This window comes from Triticum urartu, chromosome 3 (assembly GCF_003073215.2).
Source record: "Triticum urartu cultivar G1812 chromosome 3, Tu2.1, whole genome shotgun sequence".
NCBI classification, from domain to species: Eukaryota; Viridiplantae; Streptophyta; class Magnoliopsida; order Poales; family Poaceae; genus Triticum; species Triticum urartu.
The window spans coordinates 524,351,937-524,366,894 of NC_053024.1; the positions used below are offsets into that span (position 1 = coordinate 524,351,937).

The following is a 14,958-nucleotide window of genomic DNA, read 5'->3' on the forward strand; positions in this document are numbered from 1 at the left end:
CCGAGTAACCGAGAGATCCTCCTCCATATCTCTGTCCCACACAAGACCGTGGCTGTGGTGTGCGGCCACCGTCGATCCGCGCCCCACCTACAGACTATACTAAGCACGCCGTTAATTGCCCAAGGCAACACCCGGCTAGGGGCAGAGAGATCTGGAGAGTTAAAAATAAAGGAACCTACAAGATCATGGTGTATCGGCCCCGATTCGCGTCGCCATCGCTGGGTGCGAATGGCCACGTCGGAGTTTCAAATACCTGCACCGCTTTCCGCAACCGTGCCCCGCCTTTGCCCCACAGTGACACGACGGACATCCGAATCGGCCCCGCCCACTGGAGCGAGCTCGCGAGCTCGCTCGCCTGGGTGCACCGCTAAGGCACGCACGCACGCTCCGTCCCGCCCACGCCTGAAACCTATAAAACCCAGCCAACTGCGCCATCATTTCTCACCAGCTCCATCGCAAGGGACAATACTACCACTCTAGCCACTTACTACTGGAGCTACCAGGCGCCACCCCACCCACCAACCAACGACAAGGAGCGCGCCGCGAGCGAGCATGTCGATGTCGGTGTCCATGTCCGGGAAGGCGAGCGACCCCGGTTCCGCCTGGTTCGGCGGCGGCAGCAGGAGCCCGCAACCGGGGCCGACACACAACGTGCGGCTCATCGCCATGGCCGTCGCCGCCTTCGTCTCCGTGCTCGGCCTCTCCCTGCTCCTGCACCTCTACATCTGCCGCGTCCGCCGCAGGAACCGCAGGCAAGCGGAGGCCGACGCGGCCGCGCTGGAGGCCGGCTCGGCGGCCCCCAAGCCGGCCAAGGTCGGGCTGGACCCGTCGGCCATCGCGGCGCTGCCGACCGCGGCGTACAAGGAGACGGGCGAGCCGGGCAGCGGCGCAAGCGAGTGCACCATCTGCCTCGGCGCCATGCAGGAGGGCGAGGCGGTGCGCGTGCTGCCGGCCTGCGCGCACGTGTTCCACGTCCCCTGCGTCGACACGTGGCTCGCGTCCAGCTCGTCGTGCCCGGTCTGCCGTGCCCTGGTGGAGCCGCCACCGTCGCCGGCCGCGCCAGCCTGGGTGCAGGAGAAGCAGGGCCTGGAGAAGGAGTGTGCTGCAAGTGGGAGCTCGGCGCCGCCGTGTGGGCTCGGCGCGTCGCTGATGAGGATGCTGAACAGGGAGAGGCCGCTGGCGCGGAGGCTGACGCAGGGTGACCACGCGCACCCGATGGAAATGCATGTCGAGGACCTGGAGAGTCAGCACCCCCAGCAGCAACACTCTGTGGATACCAATTAGCGTTTTTTTTTCGTTTTGTTTTTTCTTTTGGGTTCTCGCCATTCGCTGCTCGATTGCAAATCTTGCATTCGGGTGGCCGATTCAGAGGTGTGAAATATGGAAATACACCCCTGAAGTGTCCTATGTTTTAATTAGGCACTGGTGCTTGTTTATGTGCTTGGAGCTCACCCCATATCTCTCCTATTTGTGCAAAGAAGGGATCATGGATATATAAATAGAGCTCTGTTTTCTCTGGCCATATCGCTTCCCTTGATGATTTTGTTATGACCGGTTGCGCGTTTGAACGAAGGACAAGCTGTGCACATGTGCATAAGCCATGGTACAACGGACAACCCCAACAAGAATGCTTGAATGAAGGGAAAAAGAATTCAAATTTATATGGAGATTACCGGTTTATTTTGTGAGAACCGTTTCGGTACCATGTTCTATGTACGACGGTGTCTTGTGCTTGCTTAGGGATAATAGGCAATGGCGTTCTTTTCTTTCTTCTTTTTACGAGAATACGCAATGGCATTCTAACCACACGGAGTGTGTGGTAACTGGTAAGCAACTTCTGAATGAAAATTAAGTTACGATGATTTAGGTCTTTAGCTCTACACTTTAGAAAAAGGTACATAATTCAGAAACGGATGGCATTCTATTTATTCACTTTTTCAATCATTGTGAAAATGAGCCTATATAAATTTACTGTGCGGGGGCTGAACATTTGCACCGATTTCTCCCGTAAAAAAAACGCTAGAAAGCAACACGGTACAATTGCATGACCACGATTGCACTCATATAGCTCCCACGTAAGACCCGTAAAGCAATTCGGCCATGGAGGGACACCAGAAAAAGTTGTGCCCGGTCATTTTAGGTAGATAAAGACATAGGAAGCGGGCGATGTTACAACACGAATGTAAGCAAGCACTACTGGTGGAAGATACGCATCTGCACGCGGACCGGTCGCCGTGGCGATTCCGGTAAAACCATTTCATAATTCCGGCGTCGTCACTCCAGTCTTCTTGCTCGGTGCGATGTCAAGTGCTTCTGGTAAGTGGGAACGAGTGGGCCGGTGCAGTGCAATCGCACATGTGTGCTATTGGTAGGGGTCCTCGTTAAATAAGCACAGGAGTCAAACACCAGCCAGCTTCAACGTGAGAAATCAGTCAGAAAATATAATTGTGTAACCAAGTACGCTCCTCCTTTCCAGCATATATACGCCGACGTAGCTATCAGGCATAAAGACTTCTTATTCCATTGCACCCATGCGTAGGTTCTCGGCTCCTTTACGTCTGCTAGAAGGAAGAGCGAGAAAAGCAGGCAGTGGGAAGTGGTGTTCCGACTCAAAAGTCGAGTAAAGGCTTCTTCTCCGACTCAAAAGTTGGCAGCGGTGACTCGGAAAGTCGCCGCCTACGTCCGCCGTACCGGGCGACAAGAAAATACGACAACTGTTGAGCAGTGCCGACTGGTGGGCTCCCTCGTCCACCGAAGCAATTCGGCGCGAGTTCCATATGGTTCGAATAAGATATTTTAAGATCCTTTGTTTTTTTTGACAGTGGTATGATCTTTTACAGGTCTGAAAAAGGAAGATCTGTTTGCTGGAGCGAGGTTCACATGTGAAGGTTCACTTCACCCTACTTGGGTACTCAATGACCGGTGATCATATAGTAGATTCATAGGGACTAAACAAAATTTAGGCATCATCAGGGTAGTAGCAGAGAACCTTATCCTGTTATCCATCATGTAAAACGGACGATGCGATTAATCTGGACCGATGGAGTGGCACTAGTTTTAGAAGGAACAGATTCGTCAACTCTACACATCATAAAGCAGGATAAGGTTCGCCAGATTCGTCAACCAGAAACCAACCCTAGGATGACAGCGTCGAGGAAAATGATACACGCTATGACTAGGTTTACTCATTCTCGCTTACCTTTCCGCCGTCAAAAGGTTCTTCGTTATCCAGAGGTGGTTGAATTGTGGATAAACTTCCCCTCCCCTTTCCTCTCTCTCTCCAGACGAACAGCTCGAGAAATCGCAACCGAGGAAGCGGGCAAGAGCATGGCTGATCGGCCACAGGCATCGCGAACTGAGAAAAAGGTATGGTAGTAGTAGCGCGCCAAACAAATGTGTAACGGAGAAATTCAAAAGCCTTTGACGTTGGACACGCACTGTGCCACGGTTTCCGCCTACCTGACAGCTACGACTCAGGGCAAGGCAAGACGCAGATCGATCGTTTCGGTGGCTAAAACAGTCATGGATCTGCTTTTACTTACTTCAGGAGGCGTGCTTTATATCCAGGGAGATTGCAGCACGGTGGCTGTCGAGCTAGCCCAACACCCCGAGTTACCGAGAAGAGATGGTGCTCCCCGTAGTTCAGGGTGGGGTAATAATGTTCTGGATTGTATTTTTTTGCTTTTTTTCTTTCCTTTTGAGCGATTGTGACGACTCTGCTTTTTGTGACTCGATAAATGCATCTCTATTCTTAACGGCAAAGGAATAGCAATTTTGGCTTGGCAATATCTAGCACCAGACAATGACCAAGATCGGCATGTCTCTCCTCTTTTCTTTTTGACATGGATGGGAGATCGCCCGATTTTCACAATAAAAGGCCTTGCGGATAATATTAGAACATGTAGTCAGGAATATTCTAGACTGTTTGATTCCCCAACTCTGAAACGGTGGTCCGTTGCGACTTTCTACACGATAAAAAGCAAGCATACTTGGTACTTCCGATAGTCGACAAAACTGAAAGCGGATAAAAAAAAACATCGAGTATGCCGAATGTGGAAAATGGGGCCATGTAGCGGTTGCCAGAATGTAGGTCACAGATTCAGTTCTTAGTTGCAGATGGAATACAATTTAGGTTCTTGTCCACAAGGAGTCACAGAATGTAAGACTCCGTAGTTCAGGGTGGAGAGGTAATGTTCTGGATTGTATTTTTGCCTCTTTTTTTTTGTTTTCTTTTGAATGATTGTGACGACTCTGCTTTTTGTGAGTCATAAATACATCTCTCTTAACGGCGAAGCAATAGCAAATATGGCTTGGCAATATCTAGCACCAGACAATGACGAAGATCGGCATGTCTCTCCCTCTTCTTTTTCTTTTTGACATGGATGGGAGATCGCCTGATTTTTATTTTTATTTTGAAACAGAGGCAAAAGCTTTGCCTCATCTATTAATTAAGAAAAAGTTAGAGTGATATTACATTGTACCCCTTATTACAAGACTGTTACTCTCCCGTCATGATTTTACCCAAATGTTTCGCCCCTGCGACTTTCCAAAGCGTAGCCTCGTTCTTGATCGTGTTGAAAACAACGAATGAAGGTGTAGACTTGTGCCAGAAGATCCTCGCGTTTCTTTCATTCCAAATGGTCCAAAAGACTAGCATTGTCAGCGATGCCATTGCCTTGCAATGGGGCATGTGCCCTTGACCGATAGCCCGATTTCACAATTATAGGATTGGAGATAATGTTAGACAGGTAGGCATCTTCAGGAATATTCAAGACACTTGTTGTTCGTTTCCCCACCTCTGAACAAGAAGGCATCTTCAGTACGAGTAAAACACAAACCTGTAGGGATGAAAACGGAGCGGAAACGGACGGAATTGGGTGCTACCATATTTGTTTTCATATTTTTTTGCAGAAGCGCAAATGAATACGGAAACAAATACTATCGGAAACAGACATGGAGCGAATACAGAGCGGACAAGAAAACAAAACGGTGTGTTGACTGGAACTTAAAACCCCCTTGAATCATAGAGAAATACACACAAAAACAAAGAAATTTAAGAAATTTTTAACATGGCTACATGATAATATGGTTGTGTTGGTAACATAGGGTAGTATTGTAATAGTATATGACAATTCCGTATTGTGTCTAGTTGAGAATGTGTGTGGAAGTAAAAGTTGGTCCTCAAATGATCCAGTCTGCTCATTGTGTCATTGTCTGTTGTTTAGTAATTGGGCTACAAAGCAGCCATGGGCCTATAGTAGAAACGGAAATTCCATATTCACGGAAACGGAAAGTTCTGTTTCCGCGTCTGTTCCACCGGAAAACACCGTTCCGTTTTTGTTTCCGTTTCCGCATAAAAAATTCCACTTCCATTTCCGTTTCCGTTTTCATATTTTCTCTCTGTTTCCATTTTTCCTCCGGAAAAGCGGAAACTTTCCACTCCATTTTCATTCCTACAAACCTGGTACTTCTGGGGAATCTTGTGATGCGTTTAGCAAAGCAGGAGCTTGTGGATCTGGAGCTGATTGCTGAGAAAGGAAGTGGACACTATGAACCAAATTTAGAAAATAGTGCCATGTAGGGGTTGCACGGATGCAGGTCTTGGTTGCAACTGAGAGTGCAATTGAGGTTCTTGTTCACAAGGACCAGGAATCCAGGAACCAGGATCACACCGACTTCATAATGCTACATTGCTATGCCAGTCACAGATTATATTTTGATTCTACAGACTGCCATATAAGTTCAGTATGCCGACTTATTAGGCAGCGCTGCTCTGGAAGGTTCAGAATGATACGGTACTGCAACAAAGAGCAGACAGTGGAAAGTCCCCCTTCCGCAGATTGTTTGGTCAAGAATTGTCTTGGATTTAAAACTAGCAAAATGGATATGATGAGCATGCACACTATTCGACTAATCAATTCAACCCAAGCTTATGAAAGATGCATTAAAATATTTCAGGCAGTTAGTACATACAGTTCCCATGTACAAGCGCATAATTTCTGTAAAGCTTTGTTGAAATACCAAGATCAATATCGTTGGAACTTCATAACGGTTTTCAGTCAGTCAAATATATGGCTTACGACACTTTGGAATGTCATGGAAGGTTCAGAATGATGCATTACTGGAACATAGTACAAAGTAAGATTTTGTGGAACTATGTCGCCTGTGCTAAATGAGGTGTTTGGTTCCAAAATTTGGAAATGGTAATGGGCTGTAATGAGCGATTCTCTGACTTGTTTACGTACTTACAGTAAGGGATGGTAATAGATACTCCTATACCTTATTTGTGTTTGGTTGAGGAACAGAGAAAGTGGACGGTAATAGATGGCTGGTCGCTGATCCAGGACTCTGACCAGTAATGCAGGCTCCGATGAGACGGTGAGCTTCTGCAACGGCCCGTCCTGGTTAGGCCACCGAAGAAGACGATGTCGCGCATGACCCTAGACGACGGCGTGTTCAATCTCAAATTCAGACTTGACATACAACGGCGTGGGAAATTTGTTCCACATGTTCTTTAAAGTGTCTTCGTGTTTAGTTAGGGATGTCGTGGCAGTGGGAATATTGCCTTCCCCGCCCTTCCATGTTCCGTTGGTGTGTTTTATCACCGGCGGAGGGCTGTGATTCTGTGTCTCTGACGGGTCTTCCGGGATCCGGCCGGTTTAGGTTTCCAGTTGATCCGTCCGAATTTGGCCGGCCTTCGTGGTCTATGAAGTTTCTATAGGTCCTTATCAGCGCTCTCTTCTCCAGGCTGGCCATTTGCTTCGCAGATCGTGACCATCGGCTACAAGCTCCTCGGTTTCAAAAAGTTTGCTCCGCCAAGGCGGAGGCCATAGGCGGCACTGAGCTTTGCTCACGACACGACGACATGTCGCCTGTTGGTGCATGAGGAAGAAGACTTCAACACCCCCAAGGCTTTGATTGTAATTTTACTTCTCTATTTGGGTGTGTTTGTGAGATCTCGCGTCCCTCTCGCCTCGCCTCCTCCGCGGGCGACTCGGGAGGGCTCCGCCGCCGCTGCCTAGTCCCTCCAGCGCCCTTCTCCCCCTCTGCCGCTGTCGATGGTCGGCGTCGGGCAAAGCCCGTGCGTGCGACGGCGGCGACGGAGGGTCTCTCCTCCCGTTCCCGGATCCGTGGCGGTGCGGGCGTTCTGATCCGCGGGGTGCGGCCCTCCCGACGGTGTGGCGGATCCCGGAGGCGTCGGACTCGCGGCGGAGCACGGGTGCCCAGATCCATGGGTGTGGGACTCCCGACAGCGTGCGGGCTCCCGGCGGCGGCGAGATCGGTCGACGGCGGGCTTGGGCGATGGCGTCGGCCGCGCGGTGTCGGATCACGTAGCTCGCGGCGAATCTTGCCACTCGGGCCTTCATGGAGGAACCTGGACCGGGGGCGGCGGCGGCGGCCCCGTTAGGCATGGCGACGGCGCCCTCAGCTGGCAACGTTCGCGGGGGGTGGATGGACGACGTCTTGACCGCGTGGGCGGTGAGTCGCAGGTGGATCTCCTCCGCGTTGCAGGCTCTCTCCCGCTGCACTTGGTGGCTTACGATCACGGTCGTTGGCCTCGGTGCATTCACGGGGGCTGGTAGAGGTGACATCGGACCGGAGGAAACTCTGGATGACTCGTTCGTCCCGACGGTGGCGACGACCAGGGTCGCCGTTCTCCTACTTGTAGGCGCCATCGAGGTCCCTGCCCTCCGCCCCGCCCCCATGCCCGTGTGAAAACCCTAAATCTCCTTAGATTGGGCGGCGGCAGCACTGCATGTGTCGTATCCTTCTTGGAGACGCCGCCTGGGGCGTTTAGGTGCTCAGTTTTGAAGGAAATATGTCCTAGAGGCAATAATAAAGTTGTTATTTATATTTCCTTATATCATGATAAATGTTTATTATTCATGCTAAAATTGTATTAATTGGAAACTTAGTACATGTGTGAATACATAGACAAACAGAGTGTCACTAGTATGCCTCCACTTGACTAGCTCGTTAATCAAAAATGGTTAAGTTTCCTAGCCATGGACAAAAGAGTTGTCATTTGATGAACGGGATCACATCATTAGAGAATGATGTGATTGACTTGACCCATCCATTAGCTTAGCACTTTGATCATTTAGTTTACTGCTATTGCTTTCTCCATAACTTATACATGTTCCTATGACTATGAGATTATGCAACTCCCGAATACCGGAGGAACACTTAGTGTGCTATCAAACGTCACAACGTAACTGAGTGACTATAAAGATGCTCTACAGGTGTCTCCGATGGTGTTTGTTGAGTTGGCATAGATTGAGATTAGGATTTGTCACTCCGTTTATCGGAGAGGTATCTCTGGGCCCTCTCGGTAATGCACATCACTATAAGCTTTGCAAGCAATGTGACTAATGAGTTAGTTACGGGATGTTGCATTACGGAACGAGTAAAGAGATTTGCCGGTAACGAGATTGAACTAGGTATTGAGATACCGATGATCGAATCTCGGGCAAGTAACATACCGATGATAAAGGGAACAACGTATGTTGTTATGCGGTTTGACCGATAAAGATCTTCGTAGAATATGTAGGAACCAATATGAGTATCCAGGTTCCGCTATTGGTTATTGACCGGAGATGAGTCTCGGTCATGTCTACATAGTTCTCGAACCCGTAGGGTCTGCACGCTTAACGTTCAGTGACGATCGGTATTATGAGTTTATGTGTTTTGATGTACCGAAGGTAGTTCGGAGTCCCGGATATGATCACGGACATGACGAAGAGTCTCGGAATGGTCAAAACATAAAGATCAATATATTGGAAGGCTATATTTGGACATCGGAATGGTTCCGAGTGAGTTCGGGCATTTACCGGAGTACCGGGGGTTACCGAAACCCCCGGGGGGCATATGGGCCTTAATGGGCCTTAGTGGGAGAGAAGAGAAGGCCGCCTAGGAGGGGGCGCCCCTCCCCCCAGCCCAATCCGAATTGGGTGGGGGGGCCGGCCCCCCTTTCCTTTCTCCTTCTCCCTCTTCCTTCTATTCCTAGTTGGACTAGGAAAGGGGGGAGTCCTACTCCTACTAGGAGGAGGACTCCTCCCCCTGGCGCGCCTAGAGAGGCCGGCCGGCCTCCCCTCTCCCTCCTTTATATACGTGGGGAGGGGGTACCCTAGAACACACAAGTTGATCTCTTAGCCGTGTGCGGTGCCCCCCTCCACAGATTTCGACCTTGGTCATATCGTTGTAGTGCTTAGGCGAAGCCCTGCGTCGGTAACTTCATCATCATCTTCATCACGCCGTCGTGCTGACGAAGCTCTCCCTCGACACTCAGCTGGATCTAGAGTTCGTGGGACGTCACCGAGCTGAACGTGTGCAGATCGCGGAGGTGCCGTACCTTCGGTGCTAGGATCGGTTGGATCGTGAAGACGTACGACTACATCAACCGCGTTGTCATAACGCTTCCGCTTACGGTCTATGACGGTACGTGGACAACACTCTCCCCTCTCGTTGCTATGCATCACCTAGATGGATCTTGCGTGTGCGTAGGAATTTTTTTGAAATTACTGCATTCCCCAACAGGTTTGACGAACTGCATGCGAAGGGGATGGGACCAGTGGCAGCAGGTGGTGTTTCGCGTCAGAGGAGCATCGTGGCATCTGGCACGTCGACAACGGCGGGTCTCAGCGGCATGGAGCAGCGGGGTCTCGCCGGTGGGCGTGTGATGATGGACGAGCGCAGGATGGTGGCGTTGTCTGGCGTTGTGACGGCGTCGACGACAGCTAGACCGGGCAAGGTAGATGCAGCAGTACAACACTGAAGATGGATTGGTGGCAGGTGGCTGCGGCGGCCTCATACACGGCATGCGTCCTGGTTGAGGAGTGCGCTGGACTGGTGGGTGCCCCATACCCGGCAGGTGTCCTGATTGGGACCTTAGGTCTTAGATGTTAGGTTTGGTTGCGAGGTCTGTTTGGTATTAGGCCCAGACTATCAGCATCCCTACATCAACTAGATAGGAGTAGCGACAGATGTTGCCCAGACGGTGGCTTTAGTCTTACTGTTGTATGACTTTGTAAGGTCTTGTGTAAATAATTAATAAAATGACCGCATACATCGTCCAGATGCAGAGGTCAGGGGTCCTCCCCCATTTCTAAATAAAAAATAAAAAATTTGGGTGTGTTTGTAAGGTCATGTGATTCTCATGATAATATCTGGCCTTAGGCCTTTTTGCCAAAAAAAGTCTGCAGTTTACTTTAGTTACATGATCCTCATGATAATATGATAGGTAGAGAGCTCCCAACTTGGGAATAGCGGACATTTCTTAAGTGTTGCCATAACTTGAGTTTGAAGAGATTGTTTCATATGTACCATTCTTGCAGTGAAGGTTGATTGTATCTTCTATACTGAGTATAGCCGGGAAGAAGTAATTACTATTTCGCAGCTAAATAACTTGACATCCTACAGTTAGTTACACAAGTCTGGTTGCTCAATTGCAGCTCCTGGGAGAGCTTGACCGCCAAATAGACTCTCCTTCTCACTAGGAACTGAACTACTGAAGTCACTGCACAATTAGCTAAAAACATCAGTGAGCATGTTCATATGTACTCCCTCCTTCCCAAAAATAAGTGTCGCTGATTTAGTACAACTCAGCGACACTTATTTTGGGACGGAGGAGGTATAAGATAACAAGAGATGATTGGAACAACTGGAAAGATGTTAGTTCACATTTTACCATGTTAAGGTAAATCAAAACAGATATTCTCCATATATCCATTACATACTCCTTATTTCTGTATTTAGTTTTTATTTGATATTCTCTAGTAAATAAAAACTTATTAGTTTGCATATTGCACAGTGCCCTTCAATGCTGCAAATAAGATCAGGGCCACCAGATTACAAGGAAAACCTTGCCAGACTTATATATGCTTCCATTTGGCTGGCTTACTGATTCAGATAATGATTTATATATTGATTTTAGTATTAATGTATTATAATTGTGATTCCCCTCCCCCATGTGGCTGCTAATCAAGATGCTAAGTCAATTACCTTATCAGAGAGAGAAGCTGTAAATATTGTCTTAGTACGCTAAATAAGAACTGTACCATGCGGCATTACTTATGTTGCTTTTGTTTTGCACCAACTCAGCATTTAGTTGCATCTGTTGGATAGGTACTGTAGATTATGGATATCTCTGCTTGCTAGTTTTCATTGTTTGGGACTAGAATGATAAATCATATCTTAAACTTCATAAATAGACCTTGAATATGACATGTCTCATTCAATAAACACTGGTCTTAATTCCTGAACTATAACTTATAATTTATGCACCAGTTTACGTAAAAAAAAGCTTGTAAAATCACAAAATTGTGTAAATTGGAAAATATCAAGTGTGAGGCTTATATGTGGGGCCTGATGCCACATCCTAGTGACACATCGATGCTGTTTTCCAACTCATGTGATGTTTTGATATTTTCTGTGGTACTGAACAATTTGTTGATTCTGTGAAGTGGTTTTATAACTATTAATATTACCCTTTTTTTCCTTAAGACAGGTGTCAATCAGGGCTCTCATAGGCCGTGTAACCTTACATTTGATGAACAGAAAGCCGAGCTGTTGATTTTTTTTAGAGTTCCATTATGTGTATGGTGAAACGACTTCTAATACAGGACATTCTGGTCACTTGAGTTCTCGGTATCCTGTAAACCTGACAAAACATGATGGCATGGTCGTAGGCCTCACTACCTGCACCAATATCCATCCAAAATTCCCATTCACCGCAAGAATCATCCAAGTAGAATCACATCAAAGTGATGAGAGGATACCAGAAGAAAGAAGCTAGGTATATACCGTTTGATCAGTGTAAATGAACAAACAAATAAAACACTGTAATGCTATGAGATGAGATTGTAAGCTGAAAACAGTCAAAATTAGCCCAACCAAACACATTAGTATGTACAGCTCAGCAATAAAAAATGACAGAAAGATTTGCATACCATAGCAAACATCTGCAGACTAATATTTTAATCCAACACACTGTTTTGCAGGGTGATCATTTCTTGCCCATGTTTGCCATTAAAGGAGGTTGTTGACAACCTGGGTGATGCAGGATTGCAGTGTATGTTTTTGCCTAAGTGTTTAGAAAAGATTTCAGGTGAGAGAGAAGATTTCAGGTGGTGCATGCTTGTGTTCCTTGCATTTTTTTAAAGCACATTCGGGAGTGATACAGATACAGTATTAGCCTTTCATGAGTACCTTTTTAAGTTTGTAGGATGTGCATTTTAAAAAAGCACATCCAGTATACAACACTAATATTTAAAATCAGACTCCTTCTGTTCTTCACTATCCCCTGCCTTGTCAAACGAGTAGGCTTCAAAGTGCAAACCATCCTGTGCTTGTTCCTTACTTCATTATCTCTAGGAATATGTGACCATGCTGAAAGACCTCTTTGCGGATCACTGCTACCATCTAAAGAGTCAGGGTCCACTTTTTATGTAAGTGTACTCATATCATTTTCCTCAAATCCAAACATCATTTGAAGATCGAACTTGCTCAGCCTTTTAAGAACAAAAATAAACACAATCAACTAACTGTGTGAAGTTATGAGAAAAACATCTACCACTCCACAAGCCAGTGTAACTTGCTCACAAATATCAAAAGAAAAGGAGAAGTCTCTTAGTGTTTCTTGTTTCCCTTCATAACGATCATTCCCATTTGAACTGCTGTGCTTCAATCTTTTCTTGGGAGGACTGGAGTAATCTACATCAGATATACCCATTCAAATGACGAAAATTTGTCAAAGCCTCCGTTCAGTCCAAAATCATCTCTGGTCAAATAAATAACTTGTCAGCACCTCAATAAACAATAGATATTGCACAATGACCAATCAGCTGCGAATGGTAAATAAATTTCAAGCCTAACATTCACAGGTTCTGGAAGCTAAACATCTTGTTACTCTACAGACTTCAGACACAGGCCCACTCAACAGTCAAAATAATATGAGCACGTGCCATCATCATCATACCACTTATTCCTCGAAAGTATTACAGATCAATCTTACACGGAGTAAGCCAAAAGAGCATATTGAATTCAAGAGCTCTTGGCTCGGATACCATATTGAATTCATGCTCCAGCCAACTCATCCAAAAGTCCGGACTGATGGAGGAAGGCGGGCAATATATTTCAACAACTAGAAGTCCAAAACTAAATTGAAAAGAATCTTGACTCGCAGTCTCATATTATATATCAGTTAATGGTTGGAGTGAAACAGCAGTGTGTTTAGAAAATTCAACTGGCGATAATGTTAAACGGCAAAAATAAAGAAACTTTGGATATGGCAGTCAAAACAAAGCCTTCTTATAGATGGAATAATTAACATTATTGGAGACAAGGAACAGGTGAGGCTACATTTTGAGTCTTTGCTAATAGGCTTTACATCAAACAAAGTCTTGCGATGTAACGATCACTGTTTCATAGCACGGTATGCGGGTACAGGCTACAGACTACAGAACTAATAATACTTAAGGCACCATGTTGCGGCATCTTGGTTATGTAAGCAACACCAAAATATATGCGATCCTCCTCATCTTCAGTTCCCATCCTTCATGACAAAAGCTTCAATGTCCACCTGCATCACCCTTGTAGTCTGCTAAAAAAGAGCAAAAATCAGCACATCTAAGACCAGAGCTCAACTCAAACACATAAACAACAGACAAAGACTGATTGAGGGTATAAACATGAGCTGTTTGGGGAGGTTAGGAAATACCTCCAATGTAGAATTCACAGTTGAGGGCCCCCATTGTTGAGATCTGGAATTTGTATATAATCTTTCAGCCTTTGAAGTTCATTGTTGAGGTATGCAGTCCATGTTGCCAGCATTGTAATCTCTTTAGCACATGCTGCAAAGCTCAAACACACATCTCTCTGAAGCGCATTAATGTCCTCTGCGTACTTCTGCCGCATCATAAGAATACGATTTTGCTCATCAGCCACAACACCCGAAGATGACACGCCACTTCCTTCACACATCTTCTTATACTCCAGAAATGCATCAGAAGACTTCTTAAGTTTTTCTTTGTATCCCTGAAGGGTGCCACGCATCAGCTCTTTATCATGGTCGAATTGCTTGATTCTAATGTGCCTTGTCTGACGTTCCTTCTCTGAATCTTCAACGATAGATCGGATTTGCCTGTCTTTCTCATGCCCCTCCTCCCTCATCTGTTGTATTTCACCTTGAATATCCCTTAAAATCCTATCCGCGTCAGAAAATGCAGTCTCCAGGGTATGGACACGAGCTCGGAGTTTTTGTACACAGGCCTGGGAAGGACGAGCTGGGGCTGGGGCAACTTGGCTCACCGGCGGCGCGACGACGGCGTTGAGGTCGGGCCCGTCGGGTGGGGCGGGGAGGTCGTGCCGCGGGAAGCCCCCGAGGACGAGGGCGCCGGGCAGCGCCGGACCGCCGCCGCCGCCGCTGGATTGGCCCCGCCGGTCGCGCAGCGCGAAGCTCCGGGGCCAGATGTTGCCGAGCGGCGCAGCGGCTCGATCATCGCCGCCACCGCCGCCTGCGGCGGCATTGCCGCGGCTGGGCCTGCCGAGAGACATGGGAGGGCGGCGCCGGCTAGGGTTTTCGCTGGGGTTGGGTACGGGACGGGGCCTGGTTGGGTGGGGAAGGGGGGCGGCTCTGCTCGGCGTTGGGGTTTTTGCCGAAAGGGGAGGGAAAGAGTGAGAGGCGCAGAGGGGGTTGGTTTGCCCATTGATTTGAACGAATCGAGGTATTTATCGGGGATACGCGGCTCGGGAAGGCACCGCGTGGCTGAGCAGCGGGGTCACCAGAGGTGTGGCGCCCAACGGTCGGCGAGCGCATGATGGTGGGGAAAACGTCCGTGGCGTTTCGCGAACGGCCCGAGAGGCTGTGACAGGACGAAGACTAAACGAAGAGACCAGACGAGAGGCCGATTGACCGAAGCTGGGCAGATGGTGTGCATTGGCAAGCCATAGCCTGTGCGT

General features: G+C 47.8%; 2 protein-coding genes across 2 annotated transcripts; one reads left to right on the top strand and one right to left on the bottom strand.

Annotated features, from left to right (window-relative positions):
• Positions 1-321: 321 nt before the first annotated feature.
• On the top strand, positions 322-1,522 carry LOC125544775 (RING-H2 finger protein ATL74-like). The gene has a single exon (XM_048708527.1). The coding sequence runs from the start codon at positions 553-555 to the stop codon at positions 1,282-1,284; it is 732 nt and encodes a 243-aa protein (XP_048564484.1). The 5' UTR covers positions 322-552; the 3' UTR covers positions 1,285-1,522.
• Positions 1,523-13,286: 11,764 nt separating this feature from the next.
• On the bottom strand, positions 13,287-14,682 carry LOC125548621. The gene is made up of 2 exons (XM_048712187.1): positions 13,718-14,682; positions 13,287-13,597 (listed from the first exon to the last, which is right to left on the bottom strand). The coding sequence occupies exon 1, from the start codon at positions 14,551-14,553 to the stop codon at positions 13,732-13,734; it is 822 nt and encodes a 273-aa protein (XP_048568144.1). The 5' UTR covers positions 14,554-14,682; the 3' UTR covers positions 13,287-13,597; positions 13,718-13,731.
• Positions 14,683-14,958: the final 276 nt, after the last annotated feature.

Excerpts from the sequence above, each read along its gene's own strand:
- LOC125544775 (XM_048708527.1), top strand. The coding sequence starts at position 553 with ATGTCGATGTCGGTGTCCATGTCCGGGAAGGCGAGCGACCCCGGTTCC.
- LOC125548621 (XM_048712187.1), bottom strand. The coding sequence starts at position 14,553 with ATGTCTCTCGGCAGGCCCAGCCGCGGCAATGCCGCCGCAGGCGGCGGT.